This window comes from Eubalaena glacialis, chromosome 2, assembly GCF_028564815.1.
Source record: "Eubalaena glacialis isolate mEubGla1 chromosome 2, mEubGla1.1.hap2.+ XY, whole genome shotgun sequence".
Taxonomy (NCBI): Eukaryota; Metazoa; Chordata; class Mammalia; order Artiodactyla; family Balaenidae; genus Eubalaena; species Eubalaena glacialis.
In genome coordinates, this window is record NC_083717.1 from 5,646,581 (window position 1) to 5,674,539 (window position 27,959).

Here is a 27,959-nt window from a genome sequence, read left to right on the forward strand (position 1 = left end):
GCCCTCTTTCCCCTCCCAGTCTCTTCCAAACTATGCAGTGAGAAATCCCAAACCTCTTCATTGCAAGTTCAGAATCTGCGGTGGCATCATTTCCTGACCATTGCTGCCGAAGAAGACTCCCCATGTGCTTCATTCATGAGGCCAATTAATAAATAAACCCGCTCACAAAATGTGCCTCTTTGTCGCCCACACAAATCTTCTATTTGCTTTGAGAAAATGGATCTACAATTGGGCTTTCTTTGTGGGCACATCTTTAAAGTGGTGTTGCGGGTGTGAGATTAACCACACTGCATCGCCTTTATGCAAAGCATCAAAGAGAATCCCACTCTGTAAAGAAATGGCCACAGTTGCCCTGTCTGGCTAAACGGTGTGCAGTATTCAGCGCTGACAGCATTGTCTGGGGGCTGAATTTGGCCTGGCCTCGGGGACCTGCATCTGGGTTGCTGAAGGGAATATAGAACTTTCTGCAAGCTGTGTGAATAGGGCCTCCCGGCCAGCTGCGCAAACCCCTCGCCTCTTCTGATCATGCCTCCCAGGGGCCCTCTTTCACTTGGCAGTGGAATCCGGCAAAAAAGCAAGGTCAAGGAGCTTTGTGAGTGAAAGAGTGACATTTGCAAAGGGAGAAAACCCCTGACCTGGGAACAGCAGAGGAAGGGCGAAGTGCCTGGATCAGGAGGTGACGTCACCCTGGGCTTTCACAAAGGAGAGCGTGGCCTTTTCTTTGGGGAGATAGATGACATCAGCCTCTTGAATGGGGGCTGGTTCCATTTTATCATCCCTTCAGCTATTAACGAGATTTCTCAAGCCTTGAGGGTTTTGCAGAGATCAGCTCAGGGTTTATAAAAACTGTATCCTGATCCTGCATGGCTGGCTTGGTTTGAACATGAGCCAGCGCTGTCTTGACCACCTGTGGACACGCAGCGCTGTATCAAAGCGCTTCTAAAAAATGGATTTTGAGAGCCCTGGCAAAGAACCTCCTTGAGGTCTGCAACGTTTCCCGTAAACCTTCCCTCAGTTCTTTCCCTCACATGGGCATTTCAATAGTCTCCGTTATTGTTGGTCTTTCAGGGGAATTCCTTCTAATTTGTCGTTTTTTATTCCTTTTGTGATTTAGAGTATGTGTGCCAGGGTTTCTGGGAGGTTCACCCTTTGAGGACAAAGGTTTTATCTTTTGTAATTCAAGGAACAGTTTGTGGTTCTGCATCTTGTGGTAGTGATTACTTGGGGCCTCTGTGGCATGTATTGAGGACATGTTTTCATTCAGTCATTCATTCAGCCAACCAACCAGCATATATTTATTCACGACCAGGTTCTGGGCTTGGCGTTTATAAAATGTAGAGAGTGTATTTGTTTTCTCCGCCTGCCATAACAGAATACCAGATTGAGTAGCTTAAACATCAGAAGTTTATTTCTCACAGTTCTGGAGGCTGAAAGTCCAAGATCAGGTGTCAGCAGGTTTGGTTTCTCCTGAGGCCTCTCTGTTTGGCTTGCAGACTGCAGCCTTCTCACTGTGTCCTTACATGGCTTTGTCTGTGTGAACCTACTGATGGCTCTGTGTGTCGAAATTTGCTATTCATATAAGGAGGCCAGTCAGATTGGACTGGGGTCCATTCTAGGAGCCTTATTCTGGCTTCATCACTGCCGTAGTAGCCCAATGTCCAAACGCAGTCACATTCTGAGGTACTGGAGGTTAGGACTTCAGTGTGTTAATTTTGGGGGAGACACAATTCAGCCCATAACAGAGAAGAAGGAGACAGCATCCTTGACTTCAGGGAGTTGGTCAGTAGTAGGGGAGACAGACAAACCAAGTGCAGAATCCATGATCCGTGATGCTGGGGGGGCAGGAAGGAGAACTAGGCTGGCCGCAGGGACTTTGAGAGGCCCTCCAGGCCGCTTTGATACTTGAGCCGAGTTTTAAAGAATAAACAAGAATCAGTCAAATATCTGCGAGGGGAAGGCATTTCTAGGCAGAAGCAGGGAGGCTTGGGTTGATTATGGCAAAGGTTTTCAGCCAGCAAGTATTTCAGCTAAAGCACACGCTCCCAGCATCCACACCAAGGGGGTGAAAATTGCTTCTTGGGAGGGTGAAAATATTTTATGCTTCATGTATAAAGCACAGATATATAGAGTACATAGCAGATATGTATTATATCTGTGATATTAAATTTTTTGAGCAATTGGGAAAAAATATCCAAAAAGCCTCCTTAGAAAGGCAATAATGAACAAACGATTGAGAAATGCTGAGCTAAAAGGAGGATAGAAGGGGAGGCAGGACAAGTTGTCAAAGACCAATTGATGGGAGCCATCGCAAGAACTTGGATTTTATTTCCCGTTGTCTGTTCTGAGTCCTGCTCCTGCACGATGCAAACATTCACAGGAATCTGGAGGTACGATGCTCGCCAGGAAAGTGATTTTTGAATTGTGGTCAGCAGAGATCCTGCGGCAGGCTCATAAGGCCAGGATGTGAATCACGCAGTCTGGTCCTCATCTCAGGCAGAGACCTTTCTCTCTCCTAGTGTCACTTCCTGCTGGGCAGTGATAGAATGTCACAGAGAAAGAAGTGGTAAAACATCTCTCCCTCTCTGCCTCTAAGGTAACTTCAGCTGCCATCAAGAATGTGCCCTTTGTTCAGTAAATCTGTAAGCAAGCTCTTGGTAAAGACAGATGGGGAAAACGTAGACTCCTGTGATTGTTTTTATTATGTTGTGTGACATTGAGATAAAGAAATCTTGTTCAGTTTGGGTCAAAATTTAGGTAAAAGAAAAGCTTTTAAGAAACATTAGTTCTGTTTAATTTAAAAGTTATTTCCCTAGCTGCTAACTAGGCTTTCTTTCACATTTATACATGCTCTATCCTGTCCTACTTATTCTGGCCACTTCAGCCTATTTGATATTTTGGACTTTTCATCTTTGTGTTACTTTTAGAAAATGTTTAAGCCTGGAGACTGAAAGTGAGTACAGTCTTAGTGGAGAACCAAAGCACAGATTGCTGTATTATGATACTGTGTCTGATTTTTATTTATGGCAAGTTCTCACTTAACATCTTTTTTGGAAAGAAGTTCTTAATGGATGCTGCTAATGGAAAAAAAAAATCTGTTTATAAATTTGTAAAAGTGGGATGATCACTTACTAAGAAAATCCTGCAGTTCTTTTTGCCTTGGTTTCACAATTTTTCCAGCAAGGTCCTAGTAACCAGAGGCAGCATTAAACCTATGCAGACATTTCATTATGAGCGGAAAAGCTAAATCCTGACATTATTTTCCTCCTTGACGACAAAGGAAAATAAAAACACACAGAGTTGACCTTCATGTAATGTTGGCTCTGAGTCTCATATCCAGTGGCAACCTTTTAGGAGTCTGGCATCCCAATTCCCACGTCACTACTGTTTGCAGAGGTTGAGCTCTATTTCCATTACTACTCTTTCAAACAGTTATAAAAAGAAAAAAGTAACCCTCAAACAACCATGACCTTCCCAAATCATATATTGCACAATTTGTAATAGTCCTTGAGATTTGGGCCAAAAAGACGGGCTTTCTTGAATCTTCTGTTTGTGTTCTGGTTCCTTAGCAGCAACACCCCTGATAGATACTGCACATACTTTCCAGGGGATTCCACACTTTTCTGTACAACGTGAAAAAAGAAACCATGCATTTTTTTTCGCAGTTTCAAATTTAGCCCCAAATGACTAAACCAACACAGAATAAACACGATGTTCAGTGTAGGACGTCATTTTTGTCCCCAGAGATTTCTCTTTTTGAGCATTTACTTAGATAATGCCGTACTTGTCTCTGACATTATGTATCCAAGGACCTGTTTTTTTGTATATGCCGCTGGATATTCAGAGAAACTAAAGCCAGCCTTCCGTGGCCTTGACTCACAAAACCAAGAATGAATCTCTGGTGTAAGATAGTAATTACATTCTAGAAGATTTAATCTAATTCTGTATTCTCTGTATAAGTAATGACATTGATATACCTTATCCCTGATTTTTTTTCCTTCTAGTTATTCTTTCAGACTACTCACAGGCTAAATAATACAGATTTATCAATACTACCTAAATGTAATTTTAAATTTATTTTAAGACATTAATGGTGATAAAAATAAAACCACGTTACCATGTTAAGAGCGAACGAAAATATGATTTAAATGCTTGGTGCACTGACTTAATTGACACCTCATTTATTATTACTGGACCAAGTAATTATTTAAAATGTTGATATTATAATTTTTGAAAAGTTGGTGTTATCTTTCTACCATGTGCTGGGCCTTTTGGCTAGCATTTTAAAAATACGATCTCGTCTTCTCCTAATAATCCTCTGAAATCAGCATCAGCATCCACATATTATGGATAATAAAACTGAGGGAAGAGTCTTAGAGAAGTCAAGTAACTTCCCCAAACTCAAAGAGGGAACGAGGACACACAACCAAGTGTGTGGTGTCGAACTCCCAAGTGTTTACACAGCTGCACTCTGCCTACAAGCAAATGATTCTTCCCCACAATTTTTCATTGCAAAAAAGATGAGATGATATTGCAACGCACAGACGGTCAGAGCTTATAGCAGGTAATTTTGCAGCTAAATTACCACTGAAGATAATGGCTGTTTTTGAAAGAACGTGTGCTGTCTTTCCCAAGTAAATAATGTTCCCGTTCCGAGGTCTCTCCACTGAATTGCCCAGCTCCTTCTTCCGTAGCAATGACGGGGGTGAAGCGCAGTACTTAGCCAACAACTAGTTCAAAATAGCTGAGTTTGCTTGTCTGTCCTTCAACACAGTATCTGCTTTATTCCTCATTCGTAAAGTGTTCTTTCTCTGGAGTGGCTACATATGGTTGCTGTAATCGTACACTTTGAGCTGAGATAGACCACAGAGATCATCTGATCTGTTACCATGGCTTAGTTATGCAAAAGAGCTTACAAGAGAAGTGCTATTAAAGCGAAGGATAGCTACCCTGTAATAGATTGGTTGGACGAGGGTGGAGCGCTTGAGGGTTTGGTTAATTCAGGACCCCAGTCAGAGGGCACGTGGGCTGACTGGACGTCCGAGGCATGTGTCCTGTGAGGGACCAGCACCCTTCCTGTTGTCATCACAGAACATCATCTCATGGCTCAGGCTTGGACAGAGCTTGGAGGGTCAGAGGACACCACGACCATTGGCATGGTGCTGCCCTCACTTGTCCATTGGTCCATCAGGGGCAACCTTGCTGTGGAAGAAAGGCTGGGGGTTGGGGGAGGTGAGAGAAGGAATGGGGGTGGGCGAGGGCGAGTGACGCAGAGCCCTGTGGGGAGGCAGTAAGCTTCTCTCCCTGCAAACGCACTGTGTACCAAAATAATTAAATGGAAAGAGGGACTTCCCTGGCAGTCCAGTGGTTAGAACTAGGCCCTTTAATTGCCAAGGACCCGGGTTCGATCCCTGGTCGGGGAACTAAGATCCCGCAAGCTGTGCAGCGTGACCAAAAAAATAAATTAAATAAATAGAAACAAAGCCGGATTTGAATGAATACTTAGTACAAGTGTTGAACCTTGGAAATCACATAAAGAGAACTTGTTTCCTCTGTCTTTGCCTGTTTGGGGGATTTCATGAAGCAGCTCTTGGTAGTCTTACGCATGACTACTTATTTTAGGGGAAATTAGTCCAGCTGCCTTGGTCTCATTTCATTTCCTTGGAAGATGTTTTTATATATTTTGTTCAGAAATCTTCAATAATTACAAAAATGTATAAGAGAGAGAGAATGATTGATTGATTTCTCCTGAATTGTAAGCAAAGAATTTCTACTGGGAAACCATTTTTCAACTTGGTTGGAATGAGTAGATTAGATGAAAAAGGATATAGTTAATCAAAATGAAAAGATGACAAGATCAACTACTTGTTTGGGTCAAAAGGAGAGATTTTTAAACTTTCATATAAAGGAAATTAAAATTTATATTATGTGAAGAGTCCTAAAATATGGGTACATTGGGTTCATGTCTTTTTAATGGTATACTAAGGTGAAACACTTCAATATTCAGATTCAGAACATCTCAGAGAGTCCGATGGCTATGAAAATATTAATTTTGAATATTAATGTGACATCTTACATGGTAATTTAAAAGTCATTTTGTAACTATGGATGGCATTGATTTTTGAGCTCCTTGTATCCTTATATCTATTTTCCAAGTCATTAACTGCATGTTATGACCTTATTCTTTCACTTTTTTTTTTTTTTTTTTTGTCCCTACCATTGAAAGTAGATAACTCTACTCCGTATCCATTGCTGTATGGAATACATTTAGACAAAATGATTATCACAAAGTCTGGGTCTGGGATGAAATCCTTATGGAAGATGAAACTTTCTGAACCCTCACTCTAAACTCTTGAGTTGGCTTCTCCTAACGTGATACCGAGCTTAAGTTTGTCTGTAGTTTTCTCAACTATAGACTTTGTGCTGAGTATGAGCGTTTATGTCCCCTCAAAATTCGTGTGTTGAAACCTAACCCCTAAAGTGATAGTATTAGGAATGGGGCATTTGGGAGGTGATTAGGTCATGAGTGTGAAGCCCTCATGGTTGGGATTAGTGTCCTTATAAAGGAAGCCCCAGAGGGACCCCTCACCCCTTCTGCCATGTGAGGTCTATAACCCAGGAGAGGACCCTCAGCCTCACTTCCTAGGGCTACTGTAACAAAATACCACAACTGGGTAGTTTAAAACAACTGTGAAATTTATTTTTTCGCAGTTCTGGAGTCTCAAAGTCGAAAATCAAGGTATCAGCAGGGCCATCCCTTCGAAGGCTCTAGAGAAGAATCCTTCCTTACCACTTCTAGCTTCTGTTGGTTGCTAGCCATCCTTGGCTTCCTTGGTTTGTCCGTGTGTAACTTCAGTCTCTGTCTCAGTCTTCATATGGCCCTCTTCCTTTTGTGTGTCTATGCTCAAATCTCTCACTTCTTAGAAGGGCATCAATTATATTGAATTTCAGCCCCCCTCTAATCCAGTATGACCTCATCTTAACTTCATAACATCTGCAAAGATCCTATTTCCAAATAAGGTCACGTTCACAGGTTCCAGGTGGACATGATTTCTGGGGGACACTATTCAACCCAATATAGGAGGTTCTGCAGCTTTGACAACTTTCCCCTCTCCTGGAGTCACCTGCTTTGTCTTCTTTCTTCTTTCTTTTTCCTCTGGAGAATTTCCCATTGCTTGGCCTTTATGTTACCTGGTTTTCTTCTCTGATTTCATCTCGTGATTGCTCCAGCTGGTGCCCTCTCTGTCCTCACAGAATCAGTCTAACCCACAAAATCCCCCAGAAAATTAATCTGCAAATCCTTAAGATCAGGTGAATTTGGGGGCCCCACTCATGGCTTTGTCTTCAGAGAGGAGTGTTGACCTGATTTTAGTCTTCTCTCTTAGGATGGATACCTATCACTTGCCTTTCTCCTATACCTCGGGACTGCGCCACGCTCTTTTAGACTGTTGGGGGATTAACTGGTAAAACCAAACCAGGAATTGCTGACTTTTTGCGGTTCTTATATGTGCCATGGTCACCATTAGACAACTTTGTCCTTTAAAGGAGCTCGTATCTGTCTCCACCTCCATTCCAGCCTCACCTAAAAGTTTCTGTTCAAAATTGCTTTAATTACATTATTTGCATGTCTCATAGGTAAATCAGGCAATCCAACTCCTGGGCATATATTCAGAGAAAACCATTATTTGAAAAAATACACGCACCCCTATGTTCATAGCAACACTATTTACAATAGCCAAGACATGGAAGCAAGCTAAATGTCCACCAACAGATGAACGGATAAAGAAGATGTGGTACATATATGCGATGGGATACTACTCAGCCATAAAAAAGAATGAAATAATGCCATTTTCAGCAACATGGATGGACCTAGAGATTATCATACTAAGTGAAGTAAGCCAGACAAAGACAAATATCATATGATATTGCTTATATGTGGAATCTGAAAAAAAATGATACAAATGAACTTATATACAAAACAGAAATAGACCCACAGACATAGAAAACAAACTTATGGTTACCATAAGGGGAAAGGGGGTGGAGAGGGATAAATGAGGAGTTTGGGATTAACATATACACACCACTATATACAAAATAGGTAACCAACAAGGACCTACTATATAGCACAGGGAACTCTACTCGATACTTAGTAATGACTTATAAGGGAGAAGAATCTGAAAAAAAAATAAATAAAATAAAATATATCTATAACTAAATCACTTTGCTGCACACCTGAAACTAACACAACATGGTAAATCAACTATATTCCATTTAAAAAAAAAAAAAGAAGTGAGGCCTGTGTACTGCAGGAAATAGTTGAACCTTGTTTTGGGTTGGACTTCCCCAAATTCTGAGCTCCTAGTTACCGTTTCTCATTATAGCCACCCCATGCCTGACTCCTGTGAAAAGAGTCCTTACTGGTAACTCCTCCTTGGGACCCTGCCCCCTTCGCCTGCTGCCCTTTTGCATGTCAGAGGGGAATTGGACAGACCAGTGAGTCTCCTCTCAAGGTCTTGCAGAAGAGAAGGTTTTTATTTTTACATTATAGAAAAACTATTAAAATATAAATCATTCATTTTGATGAAGCATGTGAGCATCATCATTTATTATTTAAAATTTATTCTTTTACTCTACTTTGGCTTTTCAGCTTCTTTTTAACATTTACCCTGATTTCTCAGACATTTCCCTGCGAAATTAGAGGATAAGGATGTGAGGATGTCCTGCTTGGGTCCGTTCTCTGCTCCTTTTCCTCCAGCCTGAGGGGGCTTTGGTCCAGTCACTTCCAAGCGGGCAGGCCCTCCCGGTGCTGTTGGTTTATGGACCATAGTTTCAGGAAAATGCCAAGTGTAAAGAGGTTTGAGCAACTGTAATTGCAGGAAACACAGAATGTGCTTTTAAAACTTTGGGCCTCTAATTCCATCTAGCCGATTCATTGATAATTTGCTTTTATTAAAAACAAAAAACAAAACAAAAAATCAGCAGCCACTCCAAACCTTGAGGATAGAACATACATAGACTATGCTTTTTGTTGTTGTTGTTGTTCTGGAATTTTTATAACTCGTTGCTTGTTTTAGATCAAACAAAAAAACCCCCCAAAAAAAACCAGTGTTAGCAAAATTCTTTTTTTAATTTAATTTAATTTAATTTATTGTTTTTTTGAATTTTTGAATTTTATTTTATTTATTTGCTTATATATGGAAAAGATTTAAGTTATCTTCACAAGTAAGCAGGTTTAGCAACAACTTTTAACTCTTTCTTGTTATGAGTTCCGTAGATCAATGTGCTTCCTGCTGATAACGTAAGCGCTTCCTTTCAGTTGATGGCTGGGAGTTTGGAGGAAAATAGAATCAAACATTATCAGTCACCAGTACTAAAAGTTTTATAAAGATTAACTAATTAAAACTGAAAAACATATGATTCTCTTCAGGACATTATTTTATTCCAGTTCAGCTGATATCTGACGATGTTAGCATATTAGATTTGTCAGATCTGTCTCAAATTAAATGAAAAAGAATTTTGCTTTATTTTTTTCTGGTTGCTATGGTGACTTTTCTCCTCAGTAGATGGACAGAACGGTAATGAGGGCGGTGTTCAACACTGCCGTTCCAGGGCCTTAGGGCTGAAATGCCCAACGAGGCCTAGCGGAGAGAAGGCAGAGCTGCGAGTAGGGGCTTGGGGGCAGGAGGGGTTGGCGGGGGGAGGTTGGCCCCAGATCCGCCGTTCACTATGTGAGTTACAAGCCCAGCAGCCTTCTTGAGCCTCACTCTGCCCATCTCTAAAATGGGCCTGATATGATCACTCTTGCCTACCTCGTAGAGTTGTTATGAATTTCAAATAAGATAACGTGCTCATCAGAAGCACATTGAAAAACTGTGCACTACCATACAGATATAAACTATCTTTATTGTATCTTCATGAACAATTGATTTCTTATGTCTTATCGGGTATTCATGATGGCTCTTTAGCTGGTGTGGTAATTCCTCTTCCAGCTCCAGGTCTTTCTCTCGTCTCATCCCAGATCTGGATAAACTCCTGTTCAGTTGTAATACACAGTATATATGGAGTGATTGTCATATGCAAGACACTTAGCTAAAAACCTTACTTCGGACTTTTCATTTAATCTATATCACAGCCCTATGAGGTTAAGTACTAACACTGTTACAGATGAAGACATTGAGGATTAGAAAGGTTAAATCAGTTATTCAAAGAGTAGCATAGCCAGGGCTGGAATGTTTTGTCTTATGCCATGGCCTATGCTTTACTTGGTACGTTAGTATATTTCCAAAAGTTTTGCAACTCTGGAATCATGTCTCCTCCATGAAAATCTTTTCTTACCAGTTGGTGCAAAGAGCCCCTATCTCTCTCTATTTCTTCTGAATATGTATCCCTCAGAGCTCTTTATTCATCACTCCATTCTACTCCTTGGTTAGTATTTTCATCATTTAATTATTTTCTCCGTGTAGACCTCTGAAATGCTTTCCCAAATCATTGTCCTCTGTTTTAGATGACTGAAGCCCAGTTATAGAAAACTTCTCTATTTTCCTACCTTTGATTATTCATTCAACCAGACAGGTAATGCGATGATGACGAGGATCTTGGGAGTCTACCCATCACCTCCTATGTCATTTCCCGTTGGCTATTGGTCGATACAACTTCTTTCATCTCCAGCCTTGTCTGTCCTCCCTTTTCTACCCTTCCTGTGACCCCCTGGTCACTCATCCAAGGTCACAGACATGACTGACAATGACATGATTTTTTTAACTTATTGCACAGCCCGCTAAACTGTGTTTTCCGCGCAGTTTCATTTGTTTTAATATTTGCAGGTGTGTCTATACCATTATTTCTACTCTAAATAAAATGTAGGCACCTGAGATTTTCCGGAAGCCTTGTTGTTTCCATCTCCAAAGTAGCTGGTTGGATTTCGAAAGAGATTTTCTTCTGTGACTCACCCAGGAGAAAGTGTATTTTAACAAGAGTCCATCAAGTCCTGAATCTCACACCAAGGGAGACAGTGCAGCAAACAAACAGTTTTTCTCTTTCCTGGCCCCAAGTAAGCTTAAATTTAATAGGAAAGTAAAATTAGGATGTTTGTTTATGTGGAAAGGCTTTTAGTATTAGACATCAGCAACACTGGGGACAGCTCCATAGGTAAAGCAGCTTTTACCAAATAAGTAGATTTTTGAATTCCACAAAATAAATTTATTTATTTATTATAAATTTATAATAAATTTATTCATTTATAAATTTATAAATTTATTTATTTATTTTTGGCTGCACTGGGTCTTCGTTGCTGCGTGTGGGCTTTCTCTAGTTGCAGCGAGCGGGGGCTACTCTTCATGGTGGTGCGCGGGCTTCTCATTGCGGTGGCTTCTCTTTGATGAGGAGCATGGGCTTCAGTAGTTGTGGCACACGGGCTTCAGTAGTTGTGGCTCGCGGGCTCTAGAGCTCAGGTTCGATAACTGTGGCGCATGGGCTTAGTTGCGCCGCGGCATGTGGGATCTCGCCGGACCAGGGCTCAAACCCGTGTCCCCTGCATTGGCACGTGGGTTCTTAACCACTGCACCACCAGGGAAGTCCCTGAATTCCACACTCTTTATTAAAAATAAAACAAAACCAAAACTTGTCTCTACCACACAAGGTGCAGAAATAGTAAATCAAAGAAAATGAACAGCTTTGCTATTCAATATAAACAAGATATTGTTGATGAGGCAGAATTAAATTATTTTGCTTTTGATTCATTTCAGCGTTTGGAACATGTTTTCTTTCCTTTAGAATTAAACACAATAGGAGTTTTTGGACTGTCTTGCTATTTCCTTTAACTGGCAGTGGGACAGTATGTGTTGATATAGGTTCCAAGTCACATTTCCTGTATTGTAACCAGTTTCTTTTTCACAGCTAATTAAGTGGAAAATGATGTATAAATACAATTCAAAAGATTCACATTGTATACTCTTTAAAAAACTCTACTATTTACTGTGAATTATAGTTTTTGTTTTTCATGTATAATTTAAAAAACTCAACTGTTGGTGTGAATTTATTATTGTTCATTTTTATCTATAATTATCGAATTCCAAATTCATATTCTAATGTTTCACTGTTAACCTAAAGATAGCTTGAATTTATGAAACAAATTATCAAATAAATCATTACATATTTCATTTTTTTTGGTTAATAGAAATGTTCTCGATTTTGTTATGAATATGTTTTCCCTTGTCCCTTAAGGAGAGCATAGAAAAAATAGACATCATTCATTTTTTCAGTTTTTGGGTTTTTTTTAACATCTTTATTGGAGTATAATTGCTTTACAATGGTGTGTTAGTTTCTGCTTTATAACAAAGTGAATCAGCTATACCTATACATATATCCCCATATCTCCTCCCTCTTGCGTCTCCCTCCCACCCTCCTTATCCCACCCCTCTAGGTGGTCACAAAGCACGGAGCTGATCTCCCTGTGCTATGCGGCTGCTTCCCGCTAGCTATCTATTTTACATTTAGTAGTGTATATATGTCCATGCCACTCTCTCACTTCGTTCCAGCTTACACTTCCCCCCATTTTTTCAGTTTTTTAAAGATATATTTTGACGTAAATTTTTTTTTTGCTTGATACCAAGTACACATTTATTAAAGAATTTCCAAATCTAGGAAAAAGAAATGATACCCAAGAGAGTGAAGCATAACTGGCTAAATGCTGATAAAAGTCTCTCATCTGTGGAATGAAATTAGTGTCAAAAGAGAATTATGCCAACACTGTACTATTGAAACTAGCAAATTCTAAAATATCTTTTGGCAACTCAACATGATGATTTATTTATTTTTATTTATAACTTACCATCAGTTAGCACGTGAAAGATAAAATAGAATTCACTATTTTTTTTCAAATCAAAACTTATTGAAATTACTCTTTGCAAACTGAAGGAGAAGCAAAAAGAATTTAATGATTTGCGGGAGGGCATGTGGTAATAGCACTTTTTTTATGTCTACAGAGGGATTTTTTTTTTCCCAAGGGGCATTAAATATACCTGGCTTCTTTAGCACTGCTTGTACTATGGCATATGCTCAATAAATATTGATTGAATGGATGGATGGATGAATGGGAATTGGAAAGTTATTTTATGTCTTTCAAAATTTAGAAATACAAAGAGGGAGTCAAATTTCTACCATAATTATCAGAATTAACTTTATATTTCAGTACTTTATAGTTTTAACCATAAAATACCACTGAATTAATTTGTTCTATTTTGCGTTTGATGTGAACTGTTAAATCAAAGTTGTTACCTTTTGGTAAATTAAACTTCAGAGGTAGTGAGATTATGAAGGAGAAAAAGAAAGCTGCCAAGAGTCTTCAAGCTCCAACAGTTTCTTTGTCTCCTCCTCACAAACACACAGTATTTTTCCCCAGTATGGTATCATTTTTAATAATATTGGAATTTCTCTTTAGGAGACACACACATAAGTGCTATTCATGAGAAAAGAGCATGGCATACCTAAAAATAAAATTGTGCTTTGTTTTTTTATAAACCTGGTTTATGTTTATTTTAAACCTTAGGGAAAAGTATACTGTGGGTCTCCAGAGCTGTAAGTGGGTAAATAAAAAAGTACTGTAATTTTTCAAAGCATCGTTGACTGCCAAGAATCTGATATTATCATTCCAGCTTACAGCAACTCAGTTAAGGGTACTAGTATCCTGCTATTTGCAAAGGAATTTTCAAGGAAACCTAAAACAATTGGAAAAGACAATGGAAAAATATTATACAGACTTTTAGATGAATCGACTATGGTTTAAAAAAAAGAATTAGATTATCTGATGAGCTGAATCTAAATAAAAATGCAGGTGAGGTATCCAAGCTTCCATTTCCTTGTTCTCTTTTATATTATGTGACCACAAAGTTATTTTCTGCCAAGGGTTTTTTTTTCATTGGCTTGCTTATTTGATACAACTGGTACCAAGAACCATAGGAGCTGAAAATGTAGGTTGAAAAAAATGGGGGTAACAGACTGGCTTTGCTTACCTATAACGTATTTTAGTAAGAGATGATTTCCATGGGCCGCTGTGTTGCGCAACTCCAGGGAACATCGTTTGATGGAATACACTGTGACTGGTGCCCCCTGGGGTTGTGCAGTGGTGCTGAGCACATATACAATCTGTGCTGATTTTGGCTTCAGGAATATTTTCCATGGATGGTTGTAGTAGGAAAAATATTTTTGAATCTTCACGCACTTATGTTTTTTTAACATTCACCACAGGCTGCAAACAATGTCAACACGTCTAATTTTAAATAGCTTTTTTGCAGGACTTTAACCAGAAATAAAAGCAGAAACTTGATAGGAAAGATACTGTCCTGTGCAACAAATTTAAAGTCTGAAAACACAGAGGTTTTTCAAGTGGAAGCAGGAAACTGGCCATTCAAGAAGATGGTAGCGTGTTGAGCTGGAATCCGATTTCTTTACACAATCAGGATTCTTCTTGGAATTCTCAGCTCTTTTCAGTTAAGTGGAGATTCTGTATGAAGACTCTTTCTTTTGAACTTTTATAACACTTTTTTCTAACTCCCTGTACAGACAAATAAATTTGCAACGGTGTGTAGTAGACATGACCTCAGCTTTAGTGTCTTAATGTGAAAATGCACGTACATTCACAATAGAGTGAGGAGGCACTGTCATTTTTAAAACATGAAAAACCTTGACGCTCAGTAAGGGAAGGTGCTTGGAAGAATTTACCAACTGATTAAGAATATTCTGGAAAATAGAAAAGGGATATATGTTAACAGAGCAAGCAATTTTTTTTAATCACCAAAAATTGCTTTTGGAAAACAAAAGAAAAATATTTAGAATTTTTAGAAAAAAATTTATCTTTTTTTCTAATTTTATCTTTATTTTTTTCTAATTTTGTCTTTAAAATTTGAGCCTTCCTCAAGTTTTACTTCTTCCATAAATTTTTCTCTCGCTTTCCATTCTGCAGTCTCTGAATTCTTACCAACTATGTGAGTCTGTGGAGTGTAGTCATTAAGAACCCCGCATTGCTGGATTGCGCGGATTGGTTGATAATGGGAGATTCTGTGCATGGGTGGCTCCACCGCTCACGACTTAGGTACCATGGACAAAGCACTTGACCTATGTCTGCATTGATTTGCTCATTTGAGAAATGCAGATAATAATGATATTTGCCCCGTGTGGTTCTCATGAGCGTTAAAATAGGAACTATCTGTAAAGGGCGTCTGTGCGCTCAGTAAGCAGTGGCAGTGTTTTACTGTGTACCACGTGTTGTAGCATTTGATTATTTGTTATAATGATTTGCCTTAATTACTTTCTAAGGCATGATGTATACATTCATAAAACATATGCTAGACTCTTTTTCCATGCTTGGGTTTAATACGTCAGTTTTTTGTTTGGTTGGTTGGTTTTTAGGTATACGTTGGCCAGGGCCAGGACCTATATCATTTTTGTTGCTGTTTTTATTTATCATTCACTTTATTTTTTAGAAGAGTTTTAGGTTCACAGCAAAACTGAGTGGGAGGTGGAGCTCCCATGGTGCCCGGTCCCCACCCATTAACAAGAGTCCACCATTATCAGCCTCCTCCACCAGAATGGGGCATTTGTTACAATTGATGACTCTATATTGACAAAGTCCACAGCTTACATTAGGGTTCACTCCTGATGTTGTACATTCTGTGGGTTTCGACAAATTTATGACATGTGTCCACCCTAACGGTATCATACAGAGTAGTTTTACCACCCTAAAAATCTTCAAAAAAAGCACTCTACCCATTCATCTCTCCTTCCCCTCCAGCCCCCGGCAACCACTGGTTGTTTTACTGTCTCCATAGTTTTGCCTTTTCCAGAATGTCATACAGTCAGAATGATACAGTATGTAGCTTTTCCAGACTGGTTTCTTTCACTTTTTTTCTTTTTTTTAGATTTAATTTTATTTATTTTTGGCTGCACTGGGTCTTCGTTGCTGCACGCGGGCTTTCTCTAGTTGCGGTGAGCGGGGGCTACTCTTTGTTGCGGTGCACGGGCTTCTCATTGAGGTGGCTTCTCTTGTTGCGGAGCACGGGCTCTAGGCACGCGGGCTTCAATAGTTGTGGCTCGCGGGCTCAGTAGTTGTGGCTCACAGGCTCTAGAGCGCAGGCTCAATAGTTGTGGCGCACAGGCTTAGTTGCTCCGCACCATGTGGGATTTTCCTGGACCAGGGATGGAACCTGCGTCCCCTGCATTGGCAGGCAGATTCTTATCCACTGCGCCACCAGGGAAGTCCCTCTTTCACGTCTTAATATGCATATATATTTCCTCCGTGTCTTTTTGTGGCTTGATAGTCCATTTGTTGTTAGTGTTGAATAATATCCCATGTCTGGATGGAGCACAGTTTATTTATCTAATTCAGCTACTGAAGGACATCTTGGTTGCTTTCAAGTTCTAGCAATTAAGAATAAGCCTGCTATAAACATCTCTGTGAAGGCTTTTTGTAGACATATCATATATATATATTTTTAAATTTCCTACAGTCTCTCATACAAAGGTAAGGATTTTTAGCACTTAGAATTCCACATCTTAGGTCTGAAAGGACTTAGAAATAGTGCATTAGATACAGGGAAACTGAAGGCCAAACGACCTGGTGTTGACTGCTCATACAGTCTATTGTACCTCCTACCAGGAAATTCTTACCTATATATGATGAAGAAGATCTAAAAATTAGGTTGACGTTTTGAAAATATTACCAAAGGTTTGATGTGGTGAGAATAAGAGCTGAGAATTATCGCACCAAATGATATAATCAATTTTTTAAAAAGAGTGAATTTAATAAGCTGTAGCCATGGTTTTTTCTCATTGTTTTATAACTGCTCATTATAACTTTATTATGACTTTATAATTTCTCTCCTAAACTAGGCATCGTGCATTTTGAGTTATGTTTTGCGTAGCTGGATTTTTGACTTTTTCCCAGTGGCCGATGCCCTCTTTGAACTGACTGAGCCGTGCTCTTTTCACAGGTTGTGGCGGAGAGTTGTCTGGGGACACGGGCTCCTTCAGTAGCCCCGGCTACCCTAACAGGTACCCCGCCAACAAGGAGTGTATCTGGTATATCCGCACAGCCCCTGGGAGCTGTGTTCAGCTCACCATCCATGACTTTGATGTGGAGTATCACGCAAGCTGCAACTTCGATGTCCTGGAGGTAGGAATTTAGATAGTTTTCCGCACGTTATTGGATTTGGGGTAGAACTGGAAATCACTCTGCAGAAAACCCTGAATTCTTTCCAGGGGCCAGCAGTGTTCTATTCTTAGACGTTTCGATGAGTATCAGCCCTTGGTGAATGATGCTTGCAGACAAATGGGGTTCATATCTCAGTCTGGGTTTCCCTAAAAGCAGTGCCTGAATGGCTGGGTGGCAGGTCGTGTAATTAGGAGGTGGTACCAGGCGGCAGAAGGGAGGCAACCATGGGGGGAGGCTGAAGAGAGAGAGCCAAGGAAGGGAGCCCCTGTGGGCGACGTGGGCTTAATCCTGCTGCAACCCCCGAGGTCCTAGGAGGTCTGCTCCTCAGAATCATCCCTCTGAGGACACAAGGCATTGGTCCCCCAGCTCCTGTCCCCACTGATGGAACCTGGGATCGTCAGTGCCCCACACTTGCAGCCTGAGAAAGCTCCCTTGGGAAAGGCAGTGGGCGGCAGAGTGTAAAGCAGACGTGGGTGCTCGGGGTGGGACAGGGCAGGGAGCTGAGGAAGTGCCCGCAGCTTTTCCAACACTGCTGCAGTGGCTTTATCTCGGATAATTGAGATGGCCCTTGAGAATTGGTTACAATCAGCTGTTTGTTGCAGGAATCTAGTCATTAGATGATTTCCAAGTACACCTGAAACTCCTATCGCCTCAGCGGTAGGGACTGCCTCATGACAAGGTTCTGTATCTAGTAGAACTTAAACTCCACGAAGGCTGGGTGTTTGTCTGTTTTTGTTCTGTTTTGTTTTGTTTCGCTGCTATACCCGCAGAGCCATAGAGCACTTGGCAAATAGTAAACACTTGACATACATTTGTGGGATAAATGAAAGCGTCACATCTCCAGTTGTTGTGCAGTGATACTGTACACTTATGGTGATTTGCAAAGGGATTTCAACATCCATTTTCCCATTTGAATGTTAACTAATCCTGTGAGGTAAGAGGGGGATTTTACTGCTCCCCATTTCACTGTTGTCAAAACGGAGGCTCAGAAAGATTGCTGGGTTTTTCCACAACCATAAGGATAGTGAGTGGAAAAGCTGAGAACTGAATCCGTCCCCGCTGCACACGCCACGTCAGCCAGTGTAGAAGGACAGATGTGGGCAGTGTGCAAGGTACTGAAAGGAGGGGCTTGTTGGCAGGACTGTATAGGAAACTTCAAAACTTAAAAACCTTATTTAATTACAAACCAAGTTGTCTCCTTGAAAAGAACTGGGGTTCTCAAATCACGTCCTCACTGAGTAGACGCAGCGTCACTAGGAGTCACATTTAGCAGCTCGAGTCTCTGCAAAGAAGGACGATGCTGCAGTAAGTGGGACTGGAGACAGAGCCGGTGAGCCCTTGGGTTCAACCCAAACCCTGTCTTCACGTAAGTCCGGCTGCCCAGGCGTAACTCCAGCTCAGAAGAGGACCAGTTTCTTCCGAGGAGAGAATAGGGTGGCCCCTGAAATTCACGAAACTCACGCTCAGCTCAGACTGTGAAGCAGGAGTGACGCTCACGTGGGGAATGTCAAGATGCTCCCTCCCGCGGGCCAGATTTCTCAGCCGCATGAAAACCCTTAACCCGTACAAAGGGCTGGCAGCCGAGTGTTCCACGGTGACGTGACACGTTCCTCACCCTTCAATTTCATATTGCAAAGCTCCTGTGATTGTTGCCTACTTGGCAACATGTAAATGGGTTCATTGTGCTTTGGTTTTGTCCCACCCATTACGTGAGAGAGCAGAGGGCAGGCCTGTTCCCTGCGAGCAGCCTTGGGGACAGAGGGACAGCACAAGGCCTCCGGGCAGCAGCGTTCAAACAGGGTCCTGCACAGAAAGGACCGTGAGAAGAGGCTGCGGTCTGCTTGGGGCTTATTTGTATCAGGACAAGGTGGGCTCCCGTGGCCCATCCAGCCAGGGTTTGAGGGAATATTTTGAAGCCCTTAAATATTTGGGCAAGTTTTTTTCTTAAGGCTGAAGTGAGTGAACCCCCTGACTTTTTCCCTCCAAACCTTGTTTGACGTCTCTGCAAATACTCAAGAAGGTGCTGTCATCAATTTGGGTTAATGACAATAAAATGATTTTTTTCCATCCCTTATCACATGGACGCTGATAACATGTTAGCAACAGGTTTCACAGTATTTTACCCCAGGTGGGAGTGTGGCCTGGAAACATCGCTGACTTTCTCCACCCATCTGCCCCGTCCTGTTCATCAGCCCGTCCTGTTCGGAGCCCAGTAGGGCCTCACTGTCTCCAGGTATCCGGTTTACCTGAGTTTCACCTGATCTAACCAAGAGCCCATCTATTTTTCTCTCAAAAAGCAGTGTCCGGAGAGCGGCCAGTTGCATTAAGCAACAGCCTCTTGGTTACTCATAACCCTGGAATGCTGACTTGATTGTAGCAGTAAATGGAGCTAACAGAGCAGAAAGAACTGTTCAAAACAGATTAAAACCATAGGCTTTGAAATGTTCTATATCCTGAGCGTTGGCTAAAAACACATTTTTTAATCTCTGATCATCAGACCAATTCTTTTTCCCACAGAGTTGAGTCATATGCTGTAATCCAACGAAGCACACCCTGAAATTCTTTCCATCTTTTTCCTCCTTTGAAGAGTCATGTGCTAACTATTGGTTTTAATTTGTGGAAGCGGAAAGTACCATTGTATTGTTTCAGTTAGAGAAACACTGGCTGATTTCACTTCAGTATCTGAGAAAGGAGCCTGAACAGCACAGAGCAGGAAAGGAAAGCCACTCCTCAGCGCAGTGAACCCAGACAATTGCGGGCCGTTAGCCTCCGCTGGTCTCTCCCCCGCTGTCTTTGTGAACCCGGCTCAGTAAGAGGGAAAGCAAAGAATGTCAAAAGCGGCAGTGTTTACTCTTCTGGAGGCTTCTAGGCCCGGCCGGCTCATACCCGTTTTGTTTGCGATCTCAAGGGGAGCCTGAGCAGGGAAACCAGAATATTTTGCTGACGTGCAAGTTTCCTTTGTTAGAACTAAACGCTTGTTCTCTCCAAATATGTGCTGCTCGTGGGGTGGACGATCGGGAGCCCAGGCTGTGCGTTTCGGGCTCAGAGCTCCGCCGGGGCAGGGGAATCTCAAGGGTGCTAAACCAGAAGCAGTGTGGTTTGTGCCATTTGCATATGTGTACGTGGGAAGGGCCACACAGGGCTCTGCCTCTAGTCCTGCCTCTGATGGGACTTGGGGGGCCACACAAACAGAGCTCCTCCTAGTGAAAATCAGCACCAAGCGGTTGGCTCGCTTCATTCCTTTGCAATTACAGCCCTTGCGCTGGGCGCTCCTGGAACAGTGGTTTCATTCATTTCGGCCTTTCCCGCATGGCTGGGGGGAATTAATCAGACAAAGAAATCATTATGGATTCAAATCACACACTCTTCGCCGAAAGTAGGCTGCCTGTTCTCGCTCTCCCTCCCCGAGGACACTTGAGTGATGCCCACATCAGTCAGCAGCCGCCCTGGGGGGTGGGGAGGGGGAGGGTGGGGGTGGGGGGGAGGGGGGAGGGGGGCAGGGGCGCGGGGCCTCAGGGTGGGGAGATGTTCGGGTGGGAGAGCGGCGCAAGTCGGGGTGGGCAGGGCACCACACGCACCCATGCACCCACTGGGCCACCTTTCCCGGGTCCGGTTCCAGCCGGGAGGGGGAAGGGCACAGATGCCAGCGTGCCTGAGAACTGTCAGCAAAACTGGTGGTTCTTGCACTAACGCAAGTGTGGCAGGATTGAAGGTCGGGGGTCTACACCTTCTGTGGGATCCTTATCTTCCCCCCACACCCCCGCACACGGGTTGTCCAAGGGGCCCTTGAGAAACCTGTGTGTGAGGCCTCCTGGAGGCCCTCCTGGAGGCCCCCATGGGCCGGGCCAGACCTCCTGCAAGATGCTGGACGTGAGATCCAGGAGACAGTTGCCACGAGGAGTGCGTCGCCGGGGTATTGCATCCAGCCCAATAGCTGCAAACTGGAGGAGCCTAGGAGACCTCGGGACAAGTGGGGTGGACCTGGCGGGGCAGAGTCCAGGGCGATTCCCCAGCAGAAGCTGAATGCTCTCCATCTTGCTCCTGTGAGCGTCTGCGCTAGGAGAAGGTACAGAGGGGCCTGTAGGACTCCCTCCCTGAGGGTACCGCAGAACACACTGATGGAGGTTACGTTTTCACTCCCTCTGAAGGGGCAGAAATATCATATTAAATGCCTGATCTTGTAAAGCATTCGGGCTGCAAAGTGGAAAATCCTAAAAATGTAGCAGTGATCAATAGCCTTCAGTGAACAAACAAAATAGCTTTATGCTAAGGCTATTCCTATGCGCCCAGAAGAGTTAGAAAATCAGACTTGATACCAGATTATCTGCCACATGCCTCTGCCAAAGAAAGCAGGGGATCCTGTGTGGACTTGGAAGAGGGGAAGGGGAGCTAGGGGAGAGTCTGGGATAATCCACTCAGTTCAGCTCTGCAGCTCTGGCTGAGGGAACAAGCAGGCATTTCATGGGCGGTTGAACTTGTGTGTTACGAGGGCAGAGGGAGTGCCTTGGAAAATCCAGCTCAAGTTTACAGTGTGTCCCCACGTGGGGAGGCTGAGATTTCAATCTCTGCTGATAATAGGATCCAAACGCTGGTGCTAAAGGGGAATCAGCGGAAGGCTTGTAATTGCTTAAATATCTCTCTCAAGTTCTTTTTTTCTCCTTCCCATCATAGATCTATGGAGGCCCTGATTTCCACTCTCCCAGGATAGCCCAGCTGTGTGTGCAAAGATCGTCTGAGAATCCCATGCAGGTCTCCAGCACTGGAAATGAGCTGGCAATCCGATTCAAGACTGACTGGTCCATAAATGGGAGAGGCTTCAATATCTCATGGAGAGCGGTCCCTGGAGGTGGGTGAACCAAGGAGCTGTCTCAAAATACTTAAGCTGAGCCCTCGTTAAATTTCATGAAGTGTTTAGAGAGCGATGTGACGGCTACATCCTCCGTCACAGCTCTGTGACTTCTCTAATGGCACATATGCTTCCCTGAGAAAGAGAGTTTAACTTCCAAAGAGTCACCTCGTATGTGAAAACCAGCCCATGCAAGTGTGCACATCCATGCTGAAAGCAGAAGCAGGGTGGCTGGTTAGACTCGCTTTCTCTCCAAGGGACTTCTGCCTGTTCACCAGCCTCAATTTGGGCATCAACAAAGTGGTAAATTACTTTATGCTGCGCATTTGGATGCTTGGCAAATACCAAAACTGCAAGTGTTAAATTTGTGAATTTCAAGGACTTATTACCTTTTGTTATATAGTGACTTTCTGCCCAAGATCTTAGGCTGTCTAAATAAATTACCTGTTGCAGAGTTTTAAAAATAAAGTATTAATGCACAAAATCTTTTAGCAGATGTTAATCTATACATCTACTAATAATAGCAACGTTTATTGAACGCTTACTGTATGTCAGGCATTTTTTTAACTATTCTACAAAGACTCTCTCATTTAATCCTCACAACCACCCTCTGAGGGAAGTTTATTTCTTGTCCTCATCTTACTGATGAAGAAATGGAAGCTTAGGATAGTTAGTGGCCTGTCCAAAGTCACACAGCTACAAAATGCCAAAGCGAAGACATGACTCCAGGCTGCCTTATGGCTCCACTTCTGTAGGCCAGAGGTGATATAGTAAGTATATTAGAGCTTTCCTAAAGTTAATGGTGCATGAATTTAATGAAAATTATATTTACATGGTGTTTAGATTACCCAAAAATGATTCTCAATTATCAGAAAATAATACTGAATTTTCCCATTATTAGTTTATATTATCATAAACCCAAGAAATGCTGGGTCATAGAGTTAGACATTGATAGATATTTGATTACATCATAGGAATTAAAAAAACTGAATGACTGTACAAGGTCCAGAATATTAAATTTTAAAAGACAGATGTTAAATAATTTATAAAAGCGTACACTACTGAATTATCAAAATTCTTAGAAGGAGATGTGTTATTCTTACAGTATGTTATATTTTTAGAGAACAATGAAGAGGCATTTCATGGCTTTGTAAAAATATGATTTTATTTGCATTATTTTTCAGTATTTTTAAAATAACCTTTGGCATCAGTATTTAAAGTATTTGAAGTCTTTTCTTAGGCATACTTCTTCATTTTGTTGGGATGCATGAATTAATGGTGAACATTCAGTTCTTCAGGATGTTTAGCACAGACTACATAAAAATGGTGGTCAAACAAAGTAGCATATCGTTCTGTGCTCCCGGGTAATGGTGTAAAGTTTTGTGCATCAGGGATTCCTCTCATTATTGAATTGGGTCTCCCATCTACAGGTTGTGGTGGCATTTTCCAAGCTCCCAGTGGAGAGATTCATTCTCCAAATTACCCCAGTCCTTATAGGAGCAGCACAGACTGTGCATGGGTCATTCAGGTGGAAAAACATCACCGTGTTCTCTTGAACTTCACTGACTTTGACCTTGAACCTCAGGACTCTTGTATTATGGTAAGTGACACAAATCTCAAGCATTGTCTCCAGGCAAACCTGGGTCAAAACATTGCCATAAAGCATGTTTAGTGAATGTGTTAGTCATGAATGTTTTCTATGTCAAATCATGGGAAACTCAACTATTAGCAACTTAAAATATAGGGACATTTATTTTTTACCTAAATATAAACCAGGAGGTTTGTTTAGCAACTCAGTCTCTGCTCTACCATTCTTAGTGAATTGGCTTTTCATTTTGTGGTTGTTACCTCATGGTCCAAAAATGGCTGCAGCAGTTTGGAACATCCTAAGTTCAGATCTGAAGAAGATGAGAAGGAATAGTGTTAGTTGTTTCTATTTTGTATTTTTTTTTAATCAAGAAAGCAAAATTTTTACAGAAGCCCCCTTACAGATCATTGGCCAGAAGTGGCTGCAAGAGAGATTAGGAAAGTTTAGTGGATTATGATAATGGATTTATCATAACCACTTTAAATCAATTATTATTAACTCTCTGGGGGTTCTCACAGGGTTCTACTTTTCTTGAGATCAGGATATCTTGATCTGCTACTTGAACAAATCAGTGTCTGATAGGACAGACTAGATGCGGAGACTGGGGGTGGAGGAAAAGGGATATAGTTGGTTCAATATAGTTAGTTGGTTCAATGACAAAAAGTTTCCATCACTACCAACAGGTTTAATACATTTTCATCTGAAACTATATGTTTAATGTAAGGGTGAATGAGGTTGTATTTTGAAATTTTCTTTTTGTCTTTAATTTAATTTTTTTGGTTACCTGATTTTATTTTAACACAAGGTTTTCCATCTTTCATTTGTATTTAGAGATATTTCATTCAAATATAAACCAGATCCTCTTGGCTAATGGATCTTTCTGTTTTAGTTTCCTGACCGTTTCTTATACAAATTCCAACTGGCTAGCTTTCAAATTTAACTCAGGAAAATTCAAAAGTTGTTTCATAATTTTCAAAGTAGTCCAGGCTAACAGTATGATTTCAAGTATTATTTTACAAGATTAAATCATTAATCTACTTAAAAGTTCATTTGATTTATGGTTATGTATTAACCTTTTAACATGAATCTTCAGAGTCTAAATTGGCAAAGCATTATGTCCTACACCAAACTTAAGGTGTAGGACATCCACTTTCCATAATGGTAACTCTCCTGACAAAGACAATTTTGAAACTTTGGATAATATTTTACAACATTTTCCTAAATGCAACAAGGAACTCACAAGGTAGTGTGAAATTTCTGAGTTAATATCCAAGAGAGATGTGAGCTTGGTACTTGGGATTGCTTTTGCCCGTGGGGCATTTGCTGATCCAGAAGGAGTTAGTGGCACTTCTCAGAGCCTTTCAGGGCAAAGAGGAGCAAAGTTTGAGTCCAGGACCTGAGTAGGGTGTGGGTCCTGGTAAACTCTCCTGAATCCTAGGTAAAATGAAAGTAACAGCTTTCAGGAAGACCGCATCCAAGCATCGATTCATCTGAGTGGCCTCCCTAAATCTCAAGCCATGGAATAATGAGAGGAACCTTGCATTGCTAATGCATCTAGGCCTTGGACATCTGGCCAAAGCAATTTAAACTCTTCTTCAAAGGGAGATGAAATCATCCCAGACCTCATTTCTACCAATAATTTTCATATGCAACAGCAAGCACACTATCAAAGATATTTATATATAGGAGGAGACAATGCAACATAAATGAGTTATAACATGAATAACAGACAATGGAAATAAACACTGATAGGCCAGGTGCTAAAATTACCAGGCACAGGTTAGTAAACAACTATGGTTACTAAGCTTATGGAGATAAAAGTCAAAATTAAAACTTTCAGCAAGGACTGCAAATCATAAAAAGTGACATTGCAAATACTTTTTTAAAAAAACTGAAAAATTTAAAGTGGATAAACACAGAAGCTGAAATTAATATCTCAGTGGAAGGGTTTGGGGTGTTTTGCTTGTTTGTTTTTTGTATATTAGGCAAATTAGACAGAGATGAGAGAACAAGTGAATTGGAAGATATCAGAAGAATCTATCCAAGAAAACAAAACAAAACAAAGCAAAAGGATGAAAAATACAGAAGAGAGGTTAAGACAAATATAGGACACATATAAAAGATGTAACATACATTTACATACATTTAGAAATGGAGCAGGAACAATATTTGAAGAGCTGATGACTAAGGCTTTTCCAAAACTGATGAGAGACATCAATTTACAAAAACAAGAATCCCAAGGGACCCTGTATACAGCCAAGCAGGATAAGGAGAAAGACATACTTATCTGAGAAAACTTAAAGATTTTAGTCTGTATCTAAAAGATAAAGAAAAAGATGTAACAATCATCCAGGAGAGTAGGTGAGCGGGTGAACAGATTATCTTTTAGGAAGTGGCAGACTGAATGCTGACTTTTCAACAGTGATAACCGGAAGGAGAAAAGACAAGAGTTGGTATCTTAAATTTGAAGGAAGAAAATAACTATCAACCAGGAACTCTGTACTCTCCTAAATAACCTTTAAACATGAAGGTGAAATAAAGCATTGAAGCGGTAGAGGTGCCTTCAAGAGAAGGTCGAATGGGCCAGAGACAGCTTGTCTGCCTTACAGTTTTGTCTCTGGTGGGCAATTCTCCATCACTTTCTCCCAGTCTGTATGGTTCCAGGTACAGTTTCTTCTCTTTGGTAAAGTCCCTAATCCATAAGATTCAACATGCAAAGGTGTGTGAACAAAACAAAGCCTAGGTCAAAGGCACACCCAGCATGGCTGCATTTTTTCCCTCCTGTGGTCATGCGTAGGATTTTCCACCTGCATGAGATATAATACACAGACTGGGTTTTCTAGTAACCAGTGCCATATCTCAGCACACAGCTGGGCTTGACTTCACAAACTGTAGCCAGAGGAAACAGACAGGAGGAAGTAAATCCTCAAATGTAGTCTGGTCATTAGGCATGGAGATAAGAAAATAAACCCACATACAGGTGCTGGGAGGAGTCCAGTCTGGCAGATATGGTAAAATACAAAATGTAATAGTCCAAACACGTTGTCAGGATCAGGGGATCCCATATGGAGTAGCTGGGGCAGCCCCGCCTGCGGGGAGATGCGAGTGTCAGAAGCAGGTGCTGCTAAGCCCTTGGGCAGCACGTGGCTATAAAAAGCAAACTGCACCCGCGGTGTGGGTCACCACGGTGCTGTGGTTAAGAAATCCAGCTCTGTGGTCGGGTGGCCCTGGGGCTGAGCCTGAATTTTGCCATTTTCTAGTTGAGTCGCCTGGGAGAAAGCTAATCTTTCAGCTTTGGTTTCCTTAATTGTGAAACGGGGACAGTAAGAGTATCTGTGTCAGATTTGTTGTTGGGATACTGGAGGTCATGTCGGTGATCTGCTTGTCACACAGAAAGCCCTCCGTTCATGCCAGCCCTAGTCGCCATGACGCTGATGGTGGGCATCCCCAGAGAGGCATGTGCCAGGGGCAGTGGTGGAGGCGGTGCTGTGGAATACTAGGAGGAACAACCAGCTTAGGATCCTGGGCCTCCAGGTCTTCGGTAAAAGAAGACCCTGTTTATGAACCTTTCTGCTAGCACAGCACCAAGCATTTCGTGGACCCAGGACTCAATAAACTGTAATAATGATCACGAGGAAACAGGAGTGATTCATTTGGGCCTGGAAGCCAGAGAAGGTTTCACACCAAAGATGACATTTACGCGGCAGAATTTCACTAGTGGACATGTGGCACAGAAGCCAGGGGAGGAAGCTCCGGGGAGAGAACAGGGTAGATTGTGCACAGAAGCGCGAGCGTGCACAGACATTTGGGCTGTAGCTCTGTGCTGGGGAGCGTGTGGAGACCCAGGGTCTATAGAGAACATCCGAACTGGACAAACTCTTTTGTGCTCTGTGAAGAATTTGAAATTATCCTATAGCCAGTGCGGGGAGTTGATGAACGTTTTCTGTAATGTACTCAAAACTGTGTTTTATAATAATAACAGGCAGCCGTGTGAGGCTAGGGTCGGCAGAGAAAGAGAAGGATGGTATAAAGGCTGATTGGAGAGCTATGGAAAAACCTTGGGGAGTGGCCTTGGGAGTGGAGAGAAAGGAAGTACCGGCAAGCTCATGTTGGTGTAGCCACTGAAACCTAGAGGCTAATTACACCGTGGAGGGTCAGGGGGGAGGGGTGATAGAGATGCAGGGGTTAAGACGATTTGCTTGAAGAATGGGTAAATAATAATGCCATTGGCTAAGAGAGTACTAAAGGGATAGACTACTCAGTTTGATTTGGAAACTTGAGTTTGAAGGTCTACACTGCGTCCCTTATAGAGTTCAGCAAAT

General features: G+C 41.8%; 1 protein-coding gene across 1 annotated transcript in view; it reads left to right on the forward strand.

The window, feature by feature from the left end:
• The window catches only part of CUBN (cubilin), a 266,365-nt gene that overhangs the window by 94,149 nt on the left and 144,257 nt on the right, over nt 1-27,959 (forward strand). Inside the window, exons 29-31 of the mRNA XM_061178156.1 lie at nt 16,983-17,164; nt 21,875-22,049; nt 23,480-23,649. Of these exons, the coding sequence (XP_061034139.1) occupies nt 16,983-17,164; nt 21,875-22,049; nt 23,480-23,649 (527 nt within the window). The remainder of the gene's footprint in view (nt 1-16,982; nt 17,165-21,874; nt 22,050-23,479; nt 23,650-27,959) is intronic.